Source organism: Gymnoscopelus braueri, assembly GCF_963280865.1.
Source record: "Gymnoscopelus braueri genome assembly, chromosome: 5".
Lineage (NCBI taxonomy): Eukaryota > Metazoa > Chordata > Actinopteri > Myctophiformes > Myctophidae > Gymnoscopelus > Gymnoscopelus braueri.
Window position 1 is genome coordinate 19,251,013 of NC_137606.1, and position 22,920 is coordinate 19,273,932.

The window sequence follows — 22,920 nt, forward strand, 5'->3', positions numbered from 1 at the left end:
CGTGCGTGTGTGTGTGTGTGTACTGGGAGGACGGGTGGGGGGAGGGAAATAATTTCTTCATGACATAGGCCTACTATTTGTTACTGATTTATTTGTTACTGATTTATAATTAAAAAAAACAAGTACCCGTAAATCTTCTAATAGTGACCAGGGCTTTTATTTGTTTCAACTGTAGCGGGTACCAGGTTTTTATTGAAAGAAGGCATATATAAGAGAGAGGCCTATATTTCTATTTTTATTATATATATATAAAAGAGGCTTGTATCAGAAGAGAGGCTTTTAATTGCTTGTTTCAACAACGCCCCCGGTCATTAATGGAGAGACGTTTTTTAATTGAATAGAGGTCACTATTAGAGGATTTACGGCATGTTTATTTATTTATTTTAAATGTGCAAGTGTGTGTGTGTGTGTGCATGTTTTAATGAAGGGCATCTGCTCATCTACAGTATTTGACCCATTGGGGAACAGAAATCTGCTCTCTCCTGCCACCCAATGCAGAATCTGTGCACAGACATACGTTATGGTGTACGTACATGCAGTTACATACTGTAAAACTAAACAAGGTGACAAATCCACCTTCAGTGCCTGGACCTGCCTTGTTATGCCTTTTAGACATAATGTTTCCTCTCTCCTGACCGTTTGAAACCAATTTGAGCCAAATACATAACTAGCCCTCTTGTAATGCAGATTTATTTATATTCTTCCGAGGTATTTCAATAATAATGTTTCAAAAAAGGTCATTGCTTAAATCAAGTAAACAGTCTAGAGCTAGTCTGACTCTGCATTTTAGGGCAGAGCTCTCCAGTAGCATTGTGCCCCTGTTCGCTCTCTCCTGTCTGAGACAAGAATGAATCAAATATAGACTGGGCCTCTCATTGTTGGCACAAACCAACTGTCCTTTGCAAAGGAACTATACACAACTTCGCCTACACTTCATTTGACAATAAACCAAGAAAAACATTTCAAAACCACAGAGTAGATTATCTTCATACACAAGACAAGTATTCTTCATGTTTTAGCAACACAACTCCTTGTATGGACAATATATAGTTTCATTCACCATGCAAACTCCCCTGCCAAGTGGTATGTTCCAATTACCTTCCCCTCCCTATAAAAGGAGCACTGGTGTCACATGTGATTTTTTAGGAGGATCAGACCAATAACAGGAAGTGGCAAGTATGTGTTTGTCTAGCAGTGAGCTTTGGACATCTGTTAAATGAATAAATGTGTATGTTTCAAACAGCTATTCTGTGTGTCATTTTAACCTGAAGGAAATGAAATGATTAAATGAAATATCTACTATGCAAAATGGGTTAAGATGTGAAACACAAACTCCCAGCTAGCATTGTAGCATTCAAAATGTTTGGTGCTGACCATGAGGCTGTAACTAAGGTAATGGTGATATCTGTAAAAAGGTCATGATTGATGAATATACTGCAACATAAAATCATGGTAATGAGTAGAATGATGAGACTGTATATGATAATCGGAGAATAATGTAATCAGGAAAAACAACATAATTGAACATGTGAGGCTGAAAATATATAAGTGGGAATGGCAGTCTGTCTTTACTACAGTCCTATTAATCTCTTACAGGCAGTGCCTTTTGGTCAGTGGTTGTAGACGACCGGAAATTGGGAGTTTTGTTGAGATTTTTGTTGAGATATGCATGGCTTTCGAGGCTGTCAGTCAGCTACCCTGATACTGATACATACAGAACCCAGCCAGGAATAGCGAACATGCTGTCCCAAAAAGACACAGCATGCATCTGGCTCATTGTGCTGCGGGTTCAAGTTGTTAGTTGCATTAGCAGCACAATCAATGCCCAAATGCAAACGTTGCTGCTTACTGTGAGTATTTCAGGGGGACCTAGCCACCGTGTGTGTGTACATTCAGGACAAATGTTGGACATGATAGCTGAAGATATTGGGGTTGGCAACTTCGCATGTCAAATTGGGGACATTTATGTCCCCAGACTCCAATTACATTTTACTGAATGAGGGGGTTAGGACGGGTTAAGGCCAGGGGATATGGAATTAACATCACAATGCAATATCCCCATATCCCTCAAAGTTTTCAAAACCTGCGTGTTTGCGTGCGTGGTGTCAGTGTGTACAGTTATCCTGCACTTTCAACCTGGCGTCTCTATTTTAGACATGTCATTATAGGCAAAAAATTATGTTAAAATAATAGTACAAGCTCAAAGTGCAACAAGATGCAACGCATGGTGAGCTTGTAGATGGACTATTTTTGCTATTTGTCGAACGACAAAGTATATGGTTTTCATGCAGGCCATGATTTGTAGGTTTCCATTTCAGGTTAAAAACGACGTGCATAAGGCATACCTTATAGTACTCTGTGATGTAAGCAACATAGCTATTCATGCCCTTTAACAATTTGTGTCAGTGTTCGGCAATTAGGCCTACTTCTTGCAGTAGTAGTCAGATTGACAGAATGGACAGCATGATGTGGGTACAGTAAATAGAAGCATGAGTAATACTTGTACAGTAAATATAACTGTGCAATGCAGTAAAATAAGTGATATTAAAGTGGTGATTTGCTTTGTCAAGAGTCCTTGTGCAAGAGTCGGTAGTACTAGTTAACAGTTCTTAAGTCCTTGGTCAAGCTTTGGCTCAAACTTTGGTAGTGGAGCCTGATGTTTGCAGGCACAGAGGACTGGAGAAGTTGTTCCGTAGTGTTTGTGAAGTGACTTGGCATTTTACACATGTTATTACAGACTGGTAGAACATCTGCAGCAGACTAATACACACATTAAAGGAATAGAAAAAAAAGTCATTTTGGGGGTGAACCCCATGGAGACTAATTTTGTTGCATTCCTAAGCCAATAATTTGATGGGCGGCTCCGGTAGGAGACTCAAAGTGTTAACTTTGAGTCTCCTACCGGAGACATTAGAATCTTTCCACCGGTCATCAAATTATTGGCTTAGGAATGCGACAAAAACGAAAAAAAACTCCATGAATTCAAGGCCTCATGGGTGACTAATTGATAGAAAATAAGTACTTTTTTGGGTGAACTATCCCTTTTAAAAGACCTTAGCCTACTCGGGAAGAACAGCTTGCTCTGTCCCTTCCTGTAGAGGGCCTCAGTGTTCTCAGACCAGTCCAATGTATTGTTCATGTGTACTCCCCAAGAACTTGTAGGTGTCCCACCATCTCCACCTCCTCCCCCAGATGGTGGCAGGAGTCAGGGGCCTGCTCTTGTTTCACTAATCCACCACCAGCTCCTTGGTCTCCTCAATGTTGAGCTGGAGGTGATTGCTATCGCACCACCCTACGAAGCTCTCAGCGTTATACTGAATAATTGAGTCAATGATGCCTAAAAATCATCAAACGGTTAATAAGTCATGGACGTTTCAATTTAGTTGGTAAATCTCTGTTTGGCTTTACCATGCATGGGTTTCCATCAGGAAAAGTTTTGAAACGATGAGGTCATGATGGCGCACGCAATGGCTGGTGAGCCTTAACTACCTAAGCCCTGCATACTTTTTCATGCGATGAATAGCAAAAATAGCCAGTCTAAGCTCACAACTTGAACATGTCACCTGACATGCCCAAAATAGGGATGCCAGCTTGAAAGTTGATCTTCTCCTTATTAACGTATATTTGTGCTCATTAACGGTAGAGCAGCGTAGATCATCCGTGAGACATCCAGGGCCATACAGAGCATCCTGATGGAACACCCCTGTCAAGTGATCTCTCCTGAGCAACGTGTGTCCAAGTTTCTGCCTCATACAGCAGGATAGATTCAACAGTTGGCGGAGATGAACAGGAGTTTTATCTTCCTGCTGGCCAGAGCCCACCCAAACACTAAGATCTTTAATGATAAAAAAACAAAAAGGTCATGTTACCGATAAAAAGGAACTTGAAGTATACTACTAAGTTAAGTTTCATTGATCCAAGCTGGAACACAATCCGATTGATTGATCATTAAAGTAAACATGCTCTGAAAATGCCCGTGGCCCACCCATCTGACCACTTAACATGGCTGCCGTGTTAAGTGGTCAGATGGGTGGGCCGCGAAGACTTTTGAGATGTTCAAGTGGACCCTGATCCAGAAAATGTTGGGAACCACTGCTGCACAGGAACATCAAAAACTACAGCTTACTGTAGCTATCAAACCTGTTGGATCTTTAAATGCACCACTGAGAGTAATTGACTGCCCAAGGTAGATTAGCATTCATAGGGTTTGTACTCAAGCATGTCTGTCCCATCCATCCATTTGCGGTCTCTTAGTAATTGCCCTGCAACCGGGAACCTGACAAGGATCCCACTGTCCGCTGTTACCGGAAACGCAGATAAATAAACCTGATAGACTGTCCCATTGATTACTCGTCACTCCTTTGTTATAGGGACTCTTGCAGGGGCAACATCAATTGAAAGTGATGGGGAAGATTCTGTATCCCAGGTTCTCTGTGTGTGTGACAGACCCCATGCATCGTGAGGCGGGGCTCAGAGATAAATGAGTGCTTAAAGACAGCCTAACCACACCAGCCTTATAAATTCACCTTCCAAGATTGTCTCAGTGGTGCATCGTAATCTGTCTCCCTCTCTGGATACTGAGTCCGGGAATGGCTGTTAAAATGCACTTTACCTCAGGACCTGACATGCCAGGTTGTAAATCTGTCACATGTTACCTTATGCCTTTGATTCATTCATTGAACTTTTGCAATGTATATTGCATCCCAAAATGGTTCACGTCCATCAAAGGGAATAAAAATGACCTCTAGAGCAGTCGATATTTCTAAAATAATGAGGATACGGCCTGTAAATGTGTTGCTGTTTTGGCAGCCAAGAATTTGCTTTAATTTCATGATATTGATTGCTTTGCTAGATAAAGTGCCTCTTTTATCAAATGGCTTTTTAAATTGGGAACAAAACACTTCACTTCATTAACTGGGCTATCTAATACGGAGTTGGGTCCTCACCAGTGTACTGAGACAAGAAATATAATTGTTTCATTTTCTACATTATCTCCCCAGCAGTATTTCCACATTCTGTAATTGATGAAATAGATGCCTTTTCAAACTGCACCCTGAAATTTCCCCTCAGATACCTTTACATTTGAGGAAAAAGTGATACACTGAGCTGGCTGATATAACAGATAAATAAATACATACATAAATAAATACATTTCTATCAGTAATGATTTTTAAGTCGAAAAGCTTTTATTTGAATAAAATCTCAACCGATATAACAAACACTAGAGGGCGGTGTAGCATTAATGATCTAATTTCAGGGGCTTCAACGTTTTTCAGGCCAGGGACCCCTTAGCTGAGAGAGAGAGATGAAGCAGGCAGTCAGGGACCCCCACTACATATTGAATAAAATTGTGTTGCTGATGACCAACTTTTTTTCATAGATGTCATACACCAACTCTCCGAAAATAGCAGATCTACAAGCTCACAAGCCTCACAGCAGGAGGCATTGTGAGCTTGTAGATCTGCTATTTTCGGCCAATGTTCCCCATCACACAAAGATTTGGCGGACCCCTTGTATTTACTCTGAGGACCCCCTTTGGGGTACCGGACCCTCTGTTGAAGACCCATGATATATGCTTCAGGGGAACGGCTTTCGAGAACATGTAGAACCGTTGCTTTTCAGTGGAAACAGTTGAGTAGATTCCATGTAAGTGAAAACGGTGTAAATATGACCTTCTTGAAAGGCTGAAATTTGCAGCATTTTAACTGCAGTCTGGCTTTAATTCTGGACCAGTGCAGCTGATCCAAAACTCATGATATTGCTTTTAGAGCCATTTAAAATAAATGCTGCACTCGAAATACATTTCTACTAAATATAATGCATATATTTGATAGATAGGCCTGTTTAAAAGTGCATTGCTTCGATATGCGATATTTCTTTCTTTATCCCTTACTTCCCTGAGGTGAAATGCTGAAAAATCTGCATTTATGTCAAAACGAATGTAGTTGATATTGCATGATGATGCTTATGATTATGATTAATAATAATCATAATCATAAATATAATAATAATAATAATGACACGAAAGTGGACACTTTAATCCCGTTTGCTCTCTTTTTATCTATTTGGGAGCATATATTAAATTAGCTTTATTGTTCTAATATCGAACTTTTTCGAAGGAAGATGGTGCCATGACCACCCAGCACAGCTCCAGTGTGTGTGTGTGTGTGTGTGTGTGTGTGTGTGTGTGTGTGTGTGTGTGTGTGTGTGTGTGTGTGTGTGTGTGTGTGTGTGTGTGTGTTTTTCTGTCACCACACAGGGGCAGTGCGCTCCGGGCCGCTTATAGCCGCCTGTCACTGGCTTCTTCAAAATGTCCAGATTTGACATGAGGCACTGCTAAAATACCATATGAACAGGCAATTTTACAACACGACTACACCATTTTCGAAATGAAATGTAGCACAAATGAATAAAAAATTTAGTTTTTTTTCTTCCAAAGAATACACATTATAGACGAATTACACAAGTGTAAAACTATATATAGGCTATACTTTGCAGCATTGAAATGAGAATTTTAGACTATAATGGTGCAGGACAGTGCATATTGTAAAATTGTGACACCTGGAAAATTGGAATAGTCAAGGAATACACAAAATAACCTAAATGCATGGCTGGGAATGCATCTGATAAAGAAAAATATTGTCACATATAGGCTACACGTAAAATGAATAAAAACAACTATTTTTCTCTTCCCTGCATGCAGGCCTTTAACTGTGCGCGTGTCGTTTCTCTGCCACTGAATTATTGTTTAAAATTGTATCTATTGTTGTTGTGGCGTTATCATGTTTATTTATGAATTTGACTAATAGGCATATTATAGGCTGTTTTTTATGGAATCAAGTGAAACTTTTTTTATTTATTTATGAAATGATCATCTTTAAAATATAAGTTCAGTGGAACGCTTCATAATATAAGCCACAATACTAAAAGCTAAATGCATTCCCTTTTAAGGTATTTCTGTATATTCTCGGTATCCTCATTTTGCATCTTTTATTTGGTTTGTGAAGCAGGTTCGCCATGCAGGACACAGCAGTGATAAATATCCCTGTTGATCACTTGATTGATTGCCTTGCTCAAAGGTCACGCGGGCGCTGGTAATTTCCTAGCGCCCGAGGCACCCTTTTCACTTTTAGTCTATATAATAGCTCGACAGCCTCCTATACAGATTATGTTTTTTATTTTAACCCTTTAACAACCCCCGGTGCCGAATCGTGGTGTAATAAACCGGTGGTTTTCAACCTTTTTTCATATCAAGGTCCATTATTTATTCAGCATTTGAGCCACGGATTTCACCGTTTGATGAGATTTAGCCTCTCAGACCCAAGACTTGGAATATTTTGTTATCGTTGGATTTTGTCCACAATTCCATGCTGTATTAATGTTGGTACCATAAGGAGAGACAACAGGCAAACGTTGATCAAAATAACAATTATTTAATTAAGTAACGTAGATATTTAACAATAATTGAACTCTTGAGAGAAACCCTTACGGGTCCATTTGGTTTAATTTTACACTCTCAAGAAGAGCTAAAGATCTATAAGGGTCCATTTGGTTACCAACTCTCCATCATTTAGCTGGGGACCACCTGGAACCCCCTCAGGGACCTCTGGTGGTCCCCGGACCACTGGTTGAGAACCACTGTTAACCCATGCTATTCCGTTTTCTGTGGAAATTATTGGACACACAAACCACTTTTTTCAGTATTGTAAAAAATATTTAATTAGTCCGTTTGTTCACAGATCCACCCAGTGTGAACGAAGCATTGGTCCGTTTTTTAATGGTATTTATGGACATAACGGACGCGTGAGCCAATATTATTTTTTGCTATACTTGCAACTTTAGGGGTCTCGAACCCAATTAATTTCCAATAATTACAACCCACGGGGCTGTGGGGGGGTGTCTGGTGGTCTCTTCCCCGGGTCCTGCCACCCCATGCCACTGAGGTCAGTGTGTATCATAATAAAATATGTGTATATCATAATAAAATATGTATTGAACGGCTTGGTCCTGGAGAACAGAAGAGGAGAGAGAACAGTGAGTTATTGCACTGAATGAAAACTGTTTCCATTTAGGCTAATTGAGCAGCGCGCTGAACTCGCCGCTGCATGCCTCAAGCTGTGTGTGTGTGTGTGTGTGTGTGTGTGTGTGTGTGTGTGTGTGTGTGTGTGTGTGTGTGTGTGTGTGTGTGTGTGTGTGTGTGTGTGTGTGTGTGTGTGTGTGTGTGTGTGTGTGTGTGTGTGTGTGTGTGTGTGTGTGTGTGTGTGCGCGCGCGCATGAGTGCGTGCGTGGGGGGAGGGACTGTGCAGTTGCGTAAAGTACATTTACTCAAGGACTGTACTTGAGGTATTTTTTACTTTACTGGATTATGTCCAATTTTCTATACTTTTACTTCTACTCCATACATCTCAGAGGCTAATATTGTACTTTTACTCCACTACAATTATTTGAAAACGTTAGTTGCTAGTTACTTTGTAGATTTTTATCATTATTACAAAACATACATTACCCACTCAGCCCTATATACATTTTGGCCATTTTAAATGCTTCGCATTGTGAGCTTGTAGATCTGCTATATTTTCAAAAGATTTGTTATATACATTTTACACTTTTGAAAACTTGTGAAACATTCTGCATAATGAGTATTTTCTACTTTTGGTAATTTAGGTACATTTTGATACCAATACTTTTGTACTTCTATAAAGTATGAATTCCGGACTTTTACTTGTAACAGAGTATTTATACATTGCAGTATTGATACTTTTACATAAGCAAAAAAGGATTGAGTACTTTTCCCCACCACTGTGTGTGTGTGTGTGTGTGTGTGTGTGTGTGTGTGTGTGTGTGTGTGTGTGTGTGTGTGTGTGTGTGTGTGTGTGTGTGTGTGTGTGTGTGTGCGCGCGCGTGCGTGCGTGCGTGTGTGTGTGTGTGTTGCGCGCCACCCTCTCAGGAGCAGTGTGTATAGGCAGCCCACTTAATAGCACCATTTATGTCATTACTGTAGAGGTAGGCTGAGGTATTATAACCACAATAAAGAATCAGTATTAACCTCTCTTGACTCGGTGAATTAGATGACAAACGGCCATTTCTTTCCGCGTTCAAACATGCAATCAACTATCTGAGGGTCGTTGAAATAGCACAATGTTTATATGATGCGTTTTTTTTTACATATTGTATATTTATATGTCATTAAAAGTTTCGATGAATTGAATACACAGGACCCCAATGGAAACAAGCCATAGTGCTTTCTTGGGTTTTAATCCTTTTAGCATCCTTTTATATAGAACTGTACTTTCTGTGCTTTTTTTTTGCGCAAACTGTTAATAAACCAATCAATCAATCAATCAATCAATGAAGCTCATTATGACAACGGAAGAGAGGTATAGAGGAGGATAATATTTCCATCACTTGGCCTTTAATTCTCCAGTACAATCCTTCATTTTTTATCAGCCTATATATGTTTGGCTTGGATTTTTCCTTTTCTTCTTCCATTGCGTGATGTCACGAGTCACAACAGTCAATTTCAACTTTGGAATCAATAGCACGAGTTCACAGCCCATTAAAGGGTTCATGCGCAAGGTCAGCATGATCTCATTGTGGATCTAATTAATTGCCAATTACCTTAATTATATGTCTCAACTCATGGTTAAATAGACCGCACCTTTTTTATTCTTAAAAAAAAAAAAGTGCAGTAGCCATGGACCAGTGTCTTAAATGAATAAGAAAGGCTGCAGGTGTTCTTGGTTGTTTGGGAGATACAACTCGATAAGCTCTGACGGTTGTTTTTTGTATTTTTCCTCGGGTATCATCTCCTGTATTTTGTTTATGTGACTGTATCAAAATGGCAATCTTAAAATATTATTGTTATAACAGCAACTATATATAGGCTATGTATTAGCTTTTAATGCAGGAATGGTGTGGCAGTGCATGGCATGACCCTTTCCTCAGACTTGGCGGATAAGAGTATTGCATAAACATTTTTTTTTTATTAAACTCAAGTTCAACTACTAAACTTAAAATGATCAAATGATTTTCTCCCAAGTTTATTCACGTGAAACATTATTTAGAACCTATACAGCAATTAAAGTGATTGAATGTGTATGTGTAGCTTAGACATGGGTGGAGGGGGAAAAAAAACTCAAAAGGCATTAATATTAAGTCATATTTAACATATTAATAATTGTCATAAGAGCTGTCAGTCGAGTGCTCAAGCGGGAGGGGGGAGGGAGGGAGGGAGGGGGGAAGCTTTTCATTCATTTCCCACATTTCGTTATAATGGTCAAAACACAATTAAAATGTATAAAACGCTTAATGAATACATTCAACATTGGTAATTTAAGTGAACATTGATTAATGGGACTTCAGTTAAACACAAAAGGTGCGCATTGTAAAGGATTGGGGAATAAGGATCGTTGTAATTAATGTGTTCGGCTCTACCTCTCTCTTTCTCTCTCTCTCTCTCTCTCTCTCTCTTCTCTCTCTCTCTCTCTCTCTCTCTCTCTCTCTCTCTCTCTCTCTCTCTCTCTCTCTCTCGCTGACTTGCCCCGTGTTCTGACTCAGTGATCTTTGAAGATCTGACACGAAAGGATCTCTCTGCGATCTGATCTGCCATCTGACCAGATCAGTCATATGATCAAGTGATAAATCGTCCCAAACTTTTTCTGGCAGCGCTGGCTGGCAGTTGTGGCTATGCGCATGTGCGAAGGTGTCCAAACTGACAATGCTGGAGAGATAGCGAGTCTGGATTGAGAAACACTGAGAAAAGGACAGAGAAAAAAGAAAAAGGAGGAAAAAGATCCAAGAAACATTTTCCAAACAAACCCATCACGCCGAAAGATCTGGCACCATGAGGTCCAAAGGCAGGGCACGGAAACTGGCCACGAGTAGGTGCAACATCCCTTTATATTTGCCTTTTGAAACTGCCATCTTATACCTATAGGCTGCCTCAGTTATCACCGTGTTTGCATCTATTAATAGTTATGCTTTCCTTGTGTCCGAAGAGAAAGACCACTTTCACCTATAGAATCTGTTTTGTCGTAGTTTTAGACGTCGTTGTTGTTGTCGGTCCCGTTTCGTTCCGCGGATGCAGGAAAAAAAAGTGTCGGTTGATGGAAAGTAGCGTAACTTCAAAGTTGTGTTGAACGATGTTGGAACTTTGTGCGGCATCGGTCCAGTTACTGTGGGAATGGCCGTTGCATGTAGTGGGCGCTGTGGTGTCGGCTGTACTGTCAGTCCTGTGCTGTGCTGTATAGACACTGTTCCTATTGCTGCTACACACTGGGGCTGCTGGTCACTTCAATTTGCAGAAGCAACTTTGAAAAGGCAGGTTGACTGTTGTTGTCGCACAGCGGAGCGAAACTATGAGAAAACGTGGATTTAGGCGTTTAGATTTAATCGGGCACCGCTGACGCTGGCAAGCCTGGCATGGTAAATGTGCCGGGAAAGAGGAATGATTGCGCATTATTGCTCGCGGCAAGAATCTGTGTGTTTGTATTTCTGTCATGCATGTTATTCTGAGCACGTACGTTATTAATCTGCAATGCATCATCATCGGTTTATTAACGTGATGTTTGAAGAAAAAAAAAGTGTGGATACTAGAATTCATGTGAATGTTTTGGTTTTAGGCTATATCATTATTGGGGTAAAGGGCTTCATTATCCTTCACGTAGCCTAATATTGTATGGTTGTCATTTTTTACTAATGTTCAATTAGGATAAAAGGTTGAATTTAAATATTGAATAGCCTACGTTTGATTGATTTAAAAGCCATAATATAATATCACATCAAAACACTCTGGCATCAAATCGATTTATTTAGCCTACTTCGATGTAATCAATTAGGTCTAGGAATGTATGCAAGGCAATGATTGATATAGCTATTCTTGTATCGATTTGCTTCAATAAATTATATATATTTTTGCGGCAATGATGTCTGCTATCAAAGGCTATTTCAATAAAGCTTCAAGTTCATAGACCAGCCAATAGGCCTATTTGTAGTGCATTTTATCTGTTGCGTTTTTATTTCTGACTTGCTGATTTCTGTCTTGAAAACATGCGTGTTTAATTAGGAAAAAATGTTTATAGATTTATGATACCTTATCTTACAGGGGAGAATCAAACCCAAGCCTATAGACCCATCTCACTTAAGTGCTGCTGGGGGGGAAATATATATATATCCAAGTTGAAGGACGTTTATGAGTGTCCAAGAGTCAAGGGTCGAGGTTGCTCTCCGTTCAATGAGCCACCACTGACCTACCTGCTCATACTTCTATGTGTCGTGTTATAGACCACACTGTCTACAATCATTGAACTGAAAAATACCTTGAACTAAATAACGATAATGGACATGGCGCTAGTGATAGGCCTATTCGTAAATTGCAAGGCTGTTTATATACATTTGAGAATAGAGAACAAATTATTATTCGACGTGTAATTTTGTAACCCATTTTTATGTACAGAGATTCTTAGTAAATAAAGGCTTAAATAAATACTGCACATCTGTTTAGTCTCTTTCAAATGTGTACTTTTATGAGTAGCCTAAAGCGGGAAATGATTTATACAAATATATACAGTCAGGGGGTGTTCTCACACATACACGCACGCAAACACACGCACACACACGCACGCGCGCGCGCGCGCGCACACACACACACACACACACACACACACACACACACACACACACACACACACACACACACACACACACACACACAGTTTAACAATTTATTTATGTCCACAGGAAAGCATAAGGGGACACATTTAGGTGCAGTAAAGTTACGCGCGCGCGCGAGCACACACACACACACACACACACACACACACACACACACACACACACACACACACACACACACACACACACACACACACACACACACACACACACACACTTAAACGACCCCCCCCTGTTTGTCATAGATGCTCTATAACGCTCTATAACGCGGAATGCACAATCAGCAACTGTCTGACCTGCAGTGAACATAATAATAGTTCCGAGCCATTAGCGACAGTCTGAGAATGAGGGGGGCTGGGGGGGGGGGGGTTATAGCCTACTAGGCTATAATTCGAGGAGTATTTAAAGATTATTATTTACTCAAGATGTGAGAGGAAGATTTCTCTACCTCTTAAGTCAGAGGGAGAGAATGTTCTGAACGGTGCTCACAGGGGTCCCAGAGGACCAGGGCCCAACTCTGGCCTCCAGCCAGCTCTGCACAATGTCAACAGTGAATATTTAAATTCCCAGACCCCTCATAAGGGCTCTGTCGGTAAATGTGTTCAATCTGTGCCTGCCTGCATGCATGTTGTCCCGAGAAGTCGTGTTAAAATGGACATATAGCCGTGCACCCATAGAGAAGTGGTTCTCAACCTGTTGGTCGGGATCCCCGATCTTTTTGAAGAAAAAAGAAGAGAGAGAAAAAAGAAAAGAAAACAAATGACTGCAAAAAAGTAATCAACAAACTATGCAATAAAAACTGCTCAAACATTGGCCAAATTGTCAAATAATATAAGAAATAGGCAACAATTGATCTACAAGCCTGTGAGGCATTGTGAGCTTGTAGATCTTCTATTTTCACAATATTTATCTGTGGGACCAAGTCGAACAACATGTAATGCCTTGCAACTCCTACAATTGCTTGTCAAGGTTGGGGGGTCCCCACCCAGTTCAAATATGATTATTTTGGGGGGCCGTGGCTGAAAAGGTTGAGAACCACCATGGTGTACAGAACATGAGTGTGATTTAAAAAAAAGAGAAAAAAAGGGGGGATGCATCATGCATGTACCGGAGGAGGTGACGGAGAGGTAGTAAATGCAGAGTGATTGATGGAGTCTGGCTGATTATCCCACATGTGCCCAGATGTGATGTGGTGGTGCGCCACAAAAACTCGCTTTTTTGCTTCCCAACTTTAACTATAGCCAAGGCCTGTTTAGGCCTCGCCCTCTCGTGAATTGCAGACTGGATCTGTACAAAGAGAGGTGAGAGGGGAAACTTTGATGAGCTGAGCGTGGCAGGCCTAATTATAGGCACACAAACATGCACACGCACGCACGCACGTACGCACGCACTGTTGTGCATGCATGCAGCACACACCCTTCCCACCCATCCTTGTTTCCCAGTAAAACTAGTTAATTTATGGAATATTCGTTTAGATATTTTGTAATTTGTCCGGAACTTCAATTATCCTCAAACAAATTATATATATATATATATATATATATATATATATATATATATATATATATATATATATATATATATATATATATATATATATATATATATATATATATGCTATATGCTTTTATTTTACTACTTTGCACATTGATTATTAGCAGCTGTAATTAATGGCCTATATTAACAATTAATAATGTCTATCCTAGTATCCTTAGGTGTGTGTGTGTGTGTGTGTGTGTGTGTGTGTGTGTGTGTGTGTGTGTGTGTGTGTGTGTGTGTGTGTGTGTGTGTGTGTGTGTGTGTGTGTGTGTGTGTGTGTGTGTGCCTGCGTGCGTGCGTGCGTGCGTGTTGTGGGTCTGCGCGCCTGCCTGCTCTGCCTGTCAGCGCCTCTTCATTCGCGAGCTGCGGAGTGCGTCCTCCTCGCATTGTGCAATGGGCCATGCATCTCGCGTTTGTCTGGTGGAGCTCATTAAAACGGTTAATGGATCGGCCCATTTAAAAGGTGAGAGGGAGCGGGCTGGCGCGAGGACCGATACCCCATTTAACAGCCCTTGTTGTCCCGTAGCGCCGTCTCTTTACATGCGCTCCGCCTGTTGCCAGACCTCGGTATACAAATGTTCCGTATCTCCCTAAAGCAGTGGACTGGGGTCAAGCGTCGTGTAGCCTACACGGTGGAAACAATTCTCCATCTTCCGTAGCAACAGTCTGAACGCCGTTTCAGTATTTATTTAACTTTGTTCAATAATTTCATATTACAGGCTCAGTGCTGCTCATTTTAAAAATAAATATAAATCTACCCGTTTATATGATGTTTTTGCATAGTAGTGTATAGTTGTCTGTCATTAAATGTTTCGATGAATTGAGTATAAAGGACCTCAATGGAAACAAGCCATAGTGCTTTCTTGAGTTTAAATTCCTCTTAACAGACTATATTGAACTGTACGCCTATACTTCCCTGTGCTTGTCTTTGCAAACTGTTATAAAAGTATTCAATCATTCAATTAAACCATCATTTGATTACCTTCTTTCAAGCAGACATTCGAATTAATTAACCAGCAGATCATCTCATCCACTGAAATACTAAAGATGATCATTCGGTTTTCAAAGTCATAATGAGGCAGTGATGACATTATTCCGTCTTTAAAGTGCTCAAATAAACATGATTGTGATGTGTCTGAATGGTGCTTGCATGCATGGTCTTAGGAAAACTCAGGTGTATTGGTTAGAATTGTGCTTCAACACAGGCGTTTTACACACACACACACACACACACACACACACACACACACACACACACACACACACACACACACACACACACACACACACACACACACACACACACACACACACACACACACACACACACACAGCGCTGTGCTGTGCTTTTGCTCATGCGTGGGTGCCCAAATGTGCCTTTGTGGATGTATTAACGTGGTAATGTGTATTGGGGTCCTGGTGCAGGGGGGTGTAGGGTGACTGTGACACAGGCCCTCCCATCCATCAACGCCCCCATCTGTTTGACTTGTCGGCCACTTTCCTCTCCCCTTGTGATGGGAGAAGCCCCCCCCCCAATTCTCTCTCTCTCTCTCTCTCTCTCTCTCTCTCTCTCTCTCTCTCTCTCTCTCTCTCTCTCTCTCTCTCTCTCTCTCTCTCTCCCCCCCCCTGCCTCCCTCTCCGAAAATGGCCCTTCAGAAGGTCCCTGATGTTAATGAGTCGTCCAGGACTGGGTCTCAGGGCTGTAAACAGAGAGCCACGGTGACGAGGTTAGTGGTTTGTTTATGCGCTGTTGTCACCCGCTTGAAGGATGGCCCTTGTCCCCGGCAACTAGGGAGCTTCCAGGCCCTGTCACGGTCCTCCCAGGGGCCCTAACTGAGTGGCCTGCCCAAGGGACTTCTCTCCCCTTTTACTCTCGTCCCTCCTTTCCCTGACAACATTCCCCTGGCTCCTCCGTCTCAATCCATCTATGCGCAGAATTCCACGTCTCTGGCATCTTAAATTACTCTTCTGAAAGAAAAGGAAAAAACACAAACAAAGTGTTAGGGCTGTTCGGACAGCAACTCGGTTCGGCGGCTGCGTTTTAGCTCAGCGTGGCCATGTTGTAGCTATAGGTGTAGCGGCGTTGAGGGTTTACGGGGAGCACGGCAGGGCGGTATGAGTGTGTGTACGTATCTGTGTGTTTGTGCATGTGTTTGTAGGGGTGGGGAGGGAGGTTGGAAGGTGGTGGGGTGGTGTGTGTGTGGCGCATTGACCCAGACAGGGCTGTGTGGGAACACTGAGGGAGGGTGTGGGGTGGGGCTGGGGGGTGGTAGCAACATGTCAAGCCTGGGAACCGCTGTGTGTTTACCACAGGGAAGCCGTACCAACACAGAACAATGAGCTAGCCTTACCCTTCTAAATAAAAAAAAGAAGGAATTTCTGCTTTCTTCCCCACCGAAAGGTCATGGAGTTAAGAGATAGGGAGGCCACACAAAGGCCTCCAGTCTGTCGACAGTCTGGCCTGGCCCACTCCGGTGCCAAGGCTGAGGTCATTATCAACAGTGCACTCCCAAGCTAAGCATATTTTTATAGATTATGTGTGTGTGCGTGAGTGCTTGTGTGTGCATGTGTGCGCGCGTGTGTGCGTGCACTGCATGTGTGCGTGTGTTTCTGTATTTAGCAGTGAGATGATTACCGGTATGTGGTCATTTGCTAAGGGGTTGTGTTTGTGTGTTTGCGCTATAGCAATACGCAAGCATGTACACACACACAAGACAAAAGACGATGCAGAACTGCAGACTAGTTGTCTAACGCTGCGAGACACCGCCACCATTTTGTCACCGCAGGCTGCTCCGAGATGAATGACATTTTGCTGAGCTGAAAAGTTTTCCTCAAACATCAAACTGATTTGTGTGTAGTTATGATTTCTGAGTAGTTAGAATGTCAACAGTTTGCTGATGGTGCGGTTCGCTGTAGCCCATTAATGAGGCAGTGTAAAGTTAACACTCCCTGGCACGCTTGAGGAACGATGTCTGTTAGCTAATTAAAGAATTTCAATCATTTTATAGTCCAATCAATTACCTGGAGCAGGTGGTAGAAGCAGGGCCCCGACATTCTGGCCTCATGTCTCACATCAGCTAACTACGCTAAGTCGCATTATTACTGAACAGGAATGCTTTTATTGTATGAAAGCTTTGCATCGACTACAATAGACCAAAAGAGTGCCTTGGCAAATGGCTGTGCACCTATGTGTGGTACTCTATGGTACTCTATTGTATCATAAAGGAAGTGATTTGGCATATATTTGATTTAGCCAGCTAACAGTTTAAGGCTTTAGTGTGTCTTATTTGCATGTGCCATACTATGTCCAGGATACAGAAATGTGACTGTTTAGAGATCATTGTGTATATGTATATACAGATATAAACTATATATTACACACACACACACACACACGCACACGCACACGCACACGCACTCACACACACACACACACACACACACACACACACACACACACACACACACACACACACACACACACACACACACACACACACACACACACACACACACACACACTTATTATTTTGAAATGTATTCTCATAACCCATATGATTTAAAATGTTTCATAACATATATTTTTTACCACAGAGTTTATTTCAGACATCTGGTTTGTCTCATACATAATGCATTGTGTTGCATGTCCCATACATCCTGCTTTAGGTTGCATGCCCCATACATGATACATTATTGCATGCACTCAGACGGTAATTATTAATCAGCAAATTTCCTCATGTAAAGTTATTTTTCAGTTTTCCTGCCAAGTAGTGTATCAGAACAAATCATTGATAAAACACATCATATTAAAATCTAAGATTTGCAAAATCAGTACCAAAAGTGGTACTGGTACATAACACTGTGTGTGTGTGTGTGTGTGTGTGTGTGTGTGTGTGTGTGTGTGTGTGTGTGTGTGTGTGTGTGTGTGTGTGTGTGTGTGTGTGTGCGTGTGTGCGTGCGTGCGTGCACACAGCCACACACACAAGCACAGCACTCTCTGTGAGTGTGTGTGTGTGTGTGTGTGTGTGTGTGTGTGTGTGTGTGTGTGTGTGTGTGTGTGTGTGTGTGTGTGCATGCAGCAGTATTGTTCTTAAAAGTCACTGTAGCAAAGTGTTTTGGAGAGTTGACAGAGAGTTCGGTCCCGTTTCTTTTCTCACACGGAGTGTAAGTCACAAACAGGAATTATCCAACAATCGCTTTGTGAGTGTGGTGATAACAGCGTGTTCCAGGACTGCTCGGGGATCTCCCTGGGTGGAGTGGACTGGACAAGAGTGATGGAAGGATGGAGGGAGGGAGCGGGCAGCGAGAAAGGGAAAGAGGGAGAGATGCAGGGGAGACTTCGTTCACAATTAACACCGCCGATGGATGGGTGGGGGCATCAGGTCATGGCCCTCTGTAGCTGAGAGGAGTGGGAAGGACAAGACGGAGGAATCTAGTGTGTGTGCTTGTCCGTGCACGCACAAGTTTGCGTGTGTCTTCATATTTGTGTGTATGTGTGTGTGTGTGTGTGTGTGTCAGCATGTATGATTCCAGCACACTTTTAATCTCCGACACACATAGCCCCCCCCCCCCCACACACACACACACACACACACACACACACACACACACACACACACACACACACACACACACACATACACACTATTCAGTCTGAACCTCATTAAGTGCTGACCCCTCACCTCCACAGGACGGGGGAGATGAGGGGAGGAGAGGTGATCAAAGCCCGGAGTCTTCCTGATGAAGTTTGTAGCGCGCCACATCGGCCTGATTGACTCTGATAGCCGCTGTCCTTCTTGTGTTGGAATGTCAACGCGGGGACGGATACAGTTAGAGGCGTACTACACAGTACAGTCCCGGGTTGTTATTTTAACTCTGAGTTAATTTACATACTCTCAGAGTTATAAATGGATAAGCAAAATCGTCAGTGTTCATTTATTTGTAACTCAGAGAGAGTATGTAAATGGTCGGGTCCTTTTAGTTCCATTTGTACTCTCACAGTTAAATGAACAGCTGGGATAGTGTGCATGAAGGAGAAAAATATACTGTCAATTTCAAAAAAGTCTTTTTTTTTGTACTTTTAATTTTGTTTTGTTAATCAAGAGAGTGCCATCTCTCTTCCTCTTCGCTGCACTTTCGACTTGAAAGAATTCAGTTTGTTCTTCTTTTTTCCTTTTTTTGTAAGAGACCTAAAGCCTTTGTATGTTGAGGAAGACCTTAATATAGACAGGCTTTTGGTCAAGGAACTCCAAACATGTAGACAGAGAGATAAATTCTCTCATTGTGTGCACCGGTAAACTTGAAACAATAGCAAAATTACACTGTCTCTAAATTTGCTTCACCCCTGGGAGTCCCTGGGCCCCTTTTTGAAGAAGCGCTGTGTTGGAGCACGTATCCCCCTGTCATAACGGTGTGCCGTTTAGCTTTGCTCCACTGCTGGTCTCCCGTCACATTTCGGTGTTAGAAGAAGAAGTAGGGAACACCAAGTCCCTGTCCTCAGAGATCTGTCTGGATCACTTCCTTCATCCAGGGTGCGTGCGTGCGTGTGTGCGTGTGTGCGTGCGTCAGCTATTAGATCGGCTATGTTCGGTACACAACACAGCTTGTATGAATCAGGCTTCATGGTTAGGTTTAAAAATGTCCAAAGAAAAGGTAAAACATTTTAAACAAATTTATAAAATTGCGATCTAAAATGTTGATGTCCTCACAAGTTTAGTAATATCAACACGTGTGTGTGTGTGCGCTCGCACGCGCGCGTGTGTGTACGCGTGTATGTCGGTCAGCCAGGGTCGCGGCGGAGTAAAGAATGCGGCTCTGGGGAGAGGAATGCAGGGGTGATTAGTGCCGGGTACCTGTAAGTGAACTGGACGTGCCGCCGTGTGATGAGACCGAGGAAACAAGGGAACAATAGGACAGTGGAGATTCCTTTCCACGGCGCATTCCAGTGATGGCGCAGCCTGGGCCCCCCGCTCCGCGCTTTGATGAGCCCTTTCTCGCAGCTTCCTGGGATTGTCGCTCCTCCGCAAACACAAAAACATAAAGCGGTCGGCGAACAGGGCCGGGGGGGGGTGGGGGAGTATGGGGGGTGTGGAGAGGGGGGGGGGACGCACACGGCCCTCCTCAGGATGTCCTGTTTTGATTAGCGTTAGCATCCTAAAGCACCCGCAGAAATATTATTCTAACACGGAGAAGAGCTTAGCGGTGACACATCCACTTCTTTCCACTGGCTGACCCCCGGGGGTCAAATAGACTACAATGAGCCAGGAATCAAAGGTGTGCTCCTCACCCGGAGCTCTCCGTCGAGAGGAAGTCATGTGAGGGAAAACAAGATAAGGGAAGAAGATTTTCATGCCTGTCGGGTCTACAACAGGTGGAGGAGGGTGGTCGCACACCGGACTGTTTGGGATGTTCCGGCCCTGAATTGTTTTCTGTGAGTGCTTCATTTCACAGCAGGTTTCCTGGAATGTTGCAAAGCCATTTAGAGTGGCTTAACCACATGAACCTACAACATCCCTATCCTGGGCATGTTGTAATACTGTAGACGAATATTCAGCGTACAGCTTTGGGAGACCTCGGTCAACAAAGTATATGGGTTTAAAGTTGATCAAAATTGTTGGTCCGTGGTTATTAAAGTGACCTCCTGAAGAATTGTATTAATTTCTGAAAAAGGTTCAGTGACAGGGAAATAGACAGTGAAAGATGTTAACCCAGCCATCTATCACATTGCTGATATGTCATTGTGTATTCATAATATTTACCAGATGATAGGCCTCTAAGTTTGTCACTTTCGTGTGAGCATAATGTTCTAAGACTAAGTGAACATTTGTTTTAATATGAAAGAAAGTATTTCATGCAAGGAAGCAGCTCTGCTTTTGAGGTCCGTGTCTTTGGTCTGAGTATCCTCTTCCATCCGCCCACACTATATCTTTACAGTGTCTCTTGTGGAATCAGAGAGCAGTGAAGCATTGCAGCATGGTTTGTTGTTTTGCTGGTGCTTGAGGGCTTTAGTTTGACAGGAGGGCACCACTTTGTTCACCTCAGTGTTCAGAGGGGGCCCCTGAGGGCCCAGGGGCCTGGACGTCTCTGTCAGTACTATGGCAGGACTGGGAGCGACTGAGGCCCCCTCCACTCACCGGGTCAGTGGACAAGCTAATCGATTTTATCTCCGTTTCACACACCGAACCAGACCCCTACAGGCCTGATATTCACATGTTCACCATCCAGAGGATTAGGCTGCTTCCATCGTATCCCCTCTCTCTGTCTCCCTCTTTTTCCGTTCGGTCTCCCTTTCTCCTTCCATTCCCCCCCCCCCCCTTTCACAATATCTCTTCTCTTTCACATCCAACATCGCTTTCACTGTTTCTGTCTCCAACCCCCCTTCCCCCCATGCAAGAGGGACCGTTATAAATTTAGCCTTCATGCCCGCCTCAGTGCCGGTCCTCCCCCTAGAGGGAGGCATGGTGGGCAGGCAGAGGAGGCCTTGTTTTCTTGGCCCGTTTCTCTATAGATGAAGCATCGGAGCGAGGGAATGAAGGCTTTGGGAAAGGTCTGGAAACTTCCCATTCATCAGTGTAAGGAGATACTGCGCTGACAGTTAGCAGACGGCCAGCCAAGCACAACACGGGAGGGCCGCGTGGGCCCTCAGTGCTCAGCCCCGACTGGCAGACAGACAGACAGACAGACAGACAGACAGACAGACAGACGGGGAGAGGGAGACCAGACACCCTGCGCATCTCTGCTCTGGGAAATAACATATGTTGAAACATTTTAGGCATTCACGCGAATGGTCTTATATGCACGGGACCATTTAAGTTCAAACTGTGGAGTGAGTGATAAGCTAATTCACGGTTGCTGAGGCAGCCAAGTACTGTAATGAAGAAGTGCAAGAAAGATGATGTTTTGTTAGCGCTGCTAGAAGGGTCATATTCATTACGTAATGTTACTGAAGTAGTTCACCAAACCGTCTGCTTGCACATTCTTTATTCCTCTGGATAGATATTTTGTTAAAAAATGACGGCTTGTGTCAGAAGTTGCAGAATATTGCGTGCTCTTTGTAAATGCATGTAGAGTAATGAGTGTCCGTGTGACAGCTGCTTACTTAATGTATTCAATTCTCGTCATTTTGTATTCAACATTCACCCCCATACTGAGTGTATTCTCCACATCCACCTTCTTGCTGGTTCTCAGAGTGTTAATTTAACTCGTCTCTCAGGGTTAAATGAACACTCAGAATGTACTTTGCAGTACATTCTCCCCCATCTCCTCTTCTCCCCCAAGTCTGACTCCCAGCTGCAGCAGGTCAGAACGCCCCTGGGCCAGTAAGCTCCGGCAATCACAGACATGCATGCATGGACACACTTTCACGTGCAAACATACTTGCACGTACAGCCACACAGTAAAATGTTCATTTAACTCAGTGGTTCTCAACCTTTTCCAGCCGCGACCCCCAAAATAATCATTATTTGAACTGCGGACCCCCAACCCTGACAAGCACTTGGAATTGTAGGAGTTGGGGCATTACATTTAGTTTGACTCGGTTCCACAGATAAATATTGTGAAAATAGCAGATCTTCAAGGAGCCGATGTGAGGCGTTTAACCCTATTTTCATGCCTCTTTCTTATATTATTTGACAATTTGGCCAATGTTTGGACCAGTTTGTATAGTATAGTTTGTTGATTACTTTTACTTTTGATGCAGTAATGGTCTTT

The 22,920-nt window shown here is 42.7% G+C and overlaps 1 protein-coding gene across 8 annotated transcripts in view; it reads left to right on the forward strand.

The window, feature by feature from the left end:
- Nucleotides 1-10,583: 10,583 nt before the first annotated feature.
- The window catches only part of mecom (MDS1 and EVI1 complex locus), a 230,739-nt gene continuing 218,402 nt past the window's right edge, over nucleotides 10,584-22,920 (forward strand). For all 8 annotated transcript variants that reach the window (XM_080429014.1, XM_080429017.1, XM_080429016.1 and 5 more), the window contains exon 1: nucleotides 10,584-10,880. In XM_080429014.1, coding sequence (XP_080285140.1) covers nucleotides 10,844-10,880 — 37 coding nt within the window. In that variant the 5' untranslated portion in view covers nucleotides 10,584-10,843. The remainder of the gene's footprint in view (nucleotides 10,881-22,920) is intronic.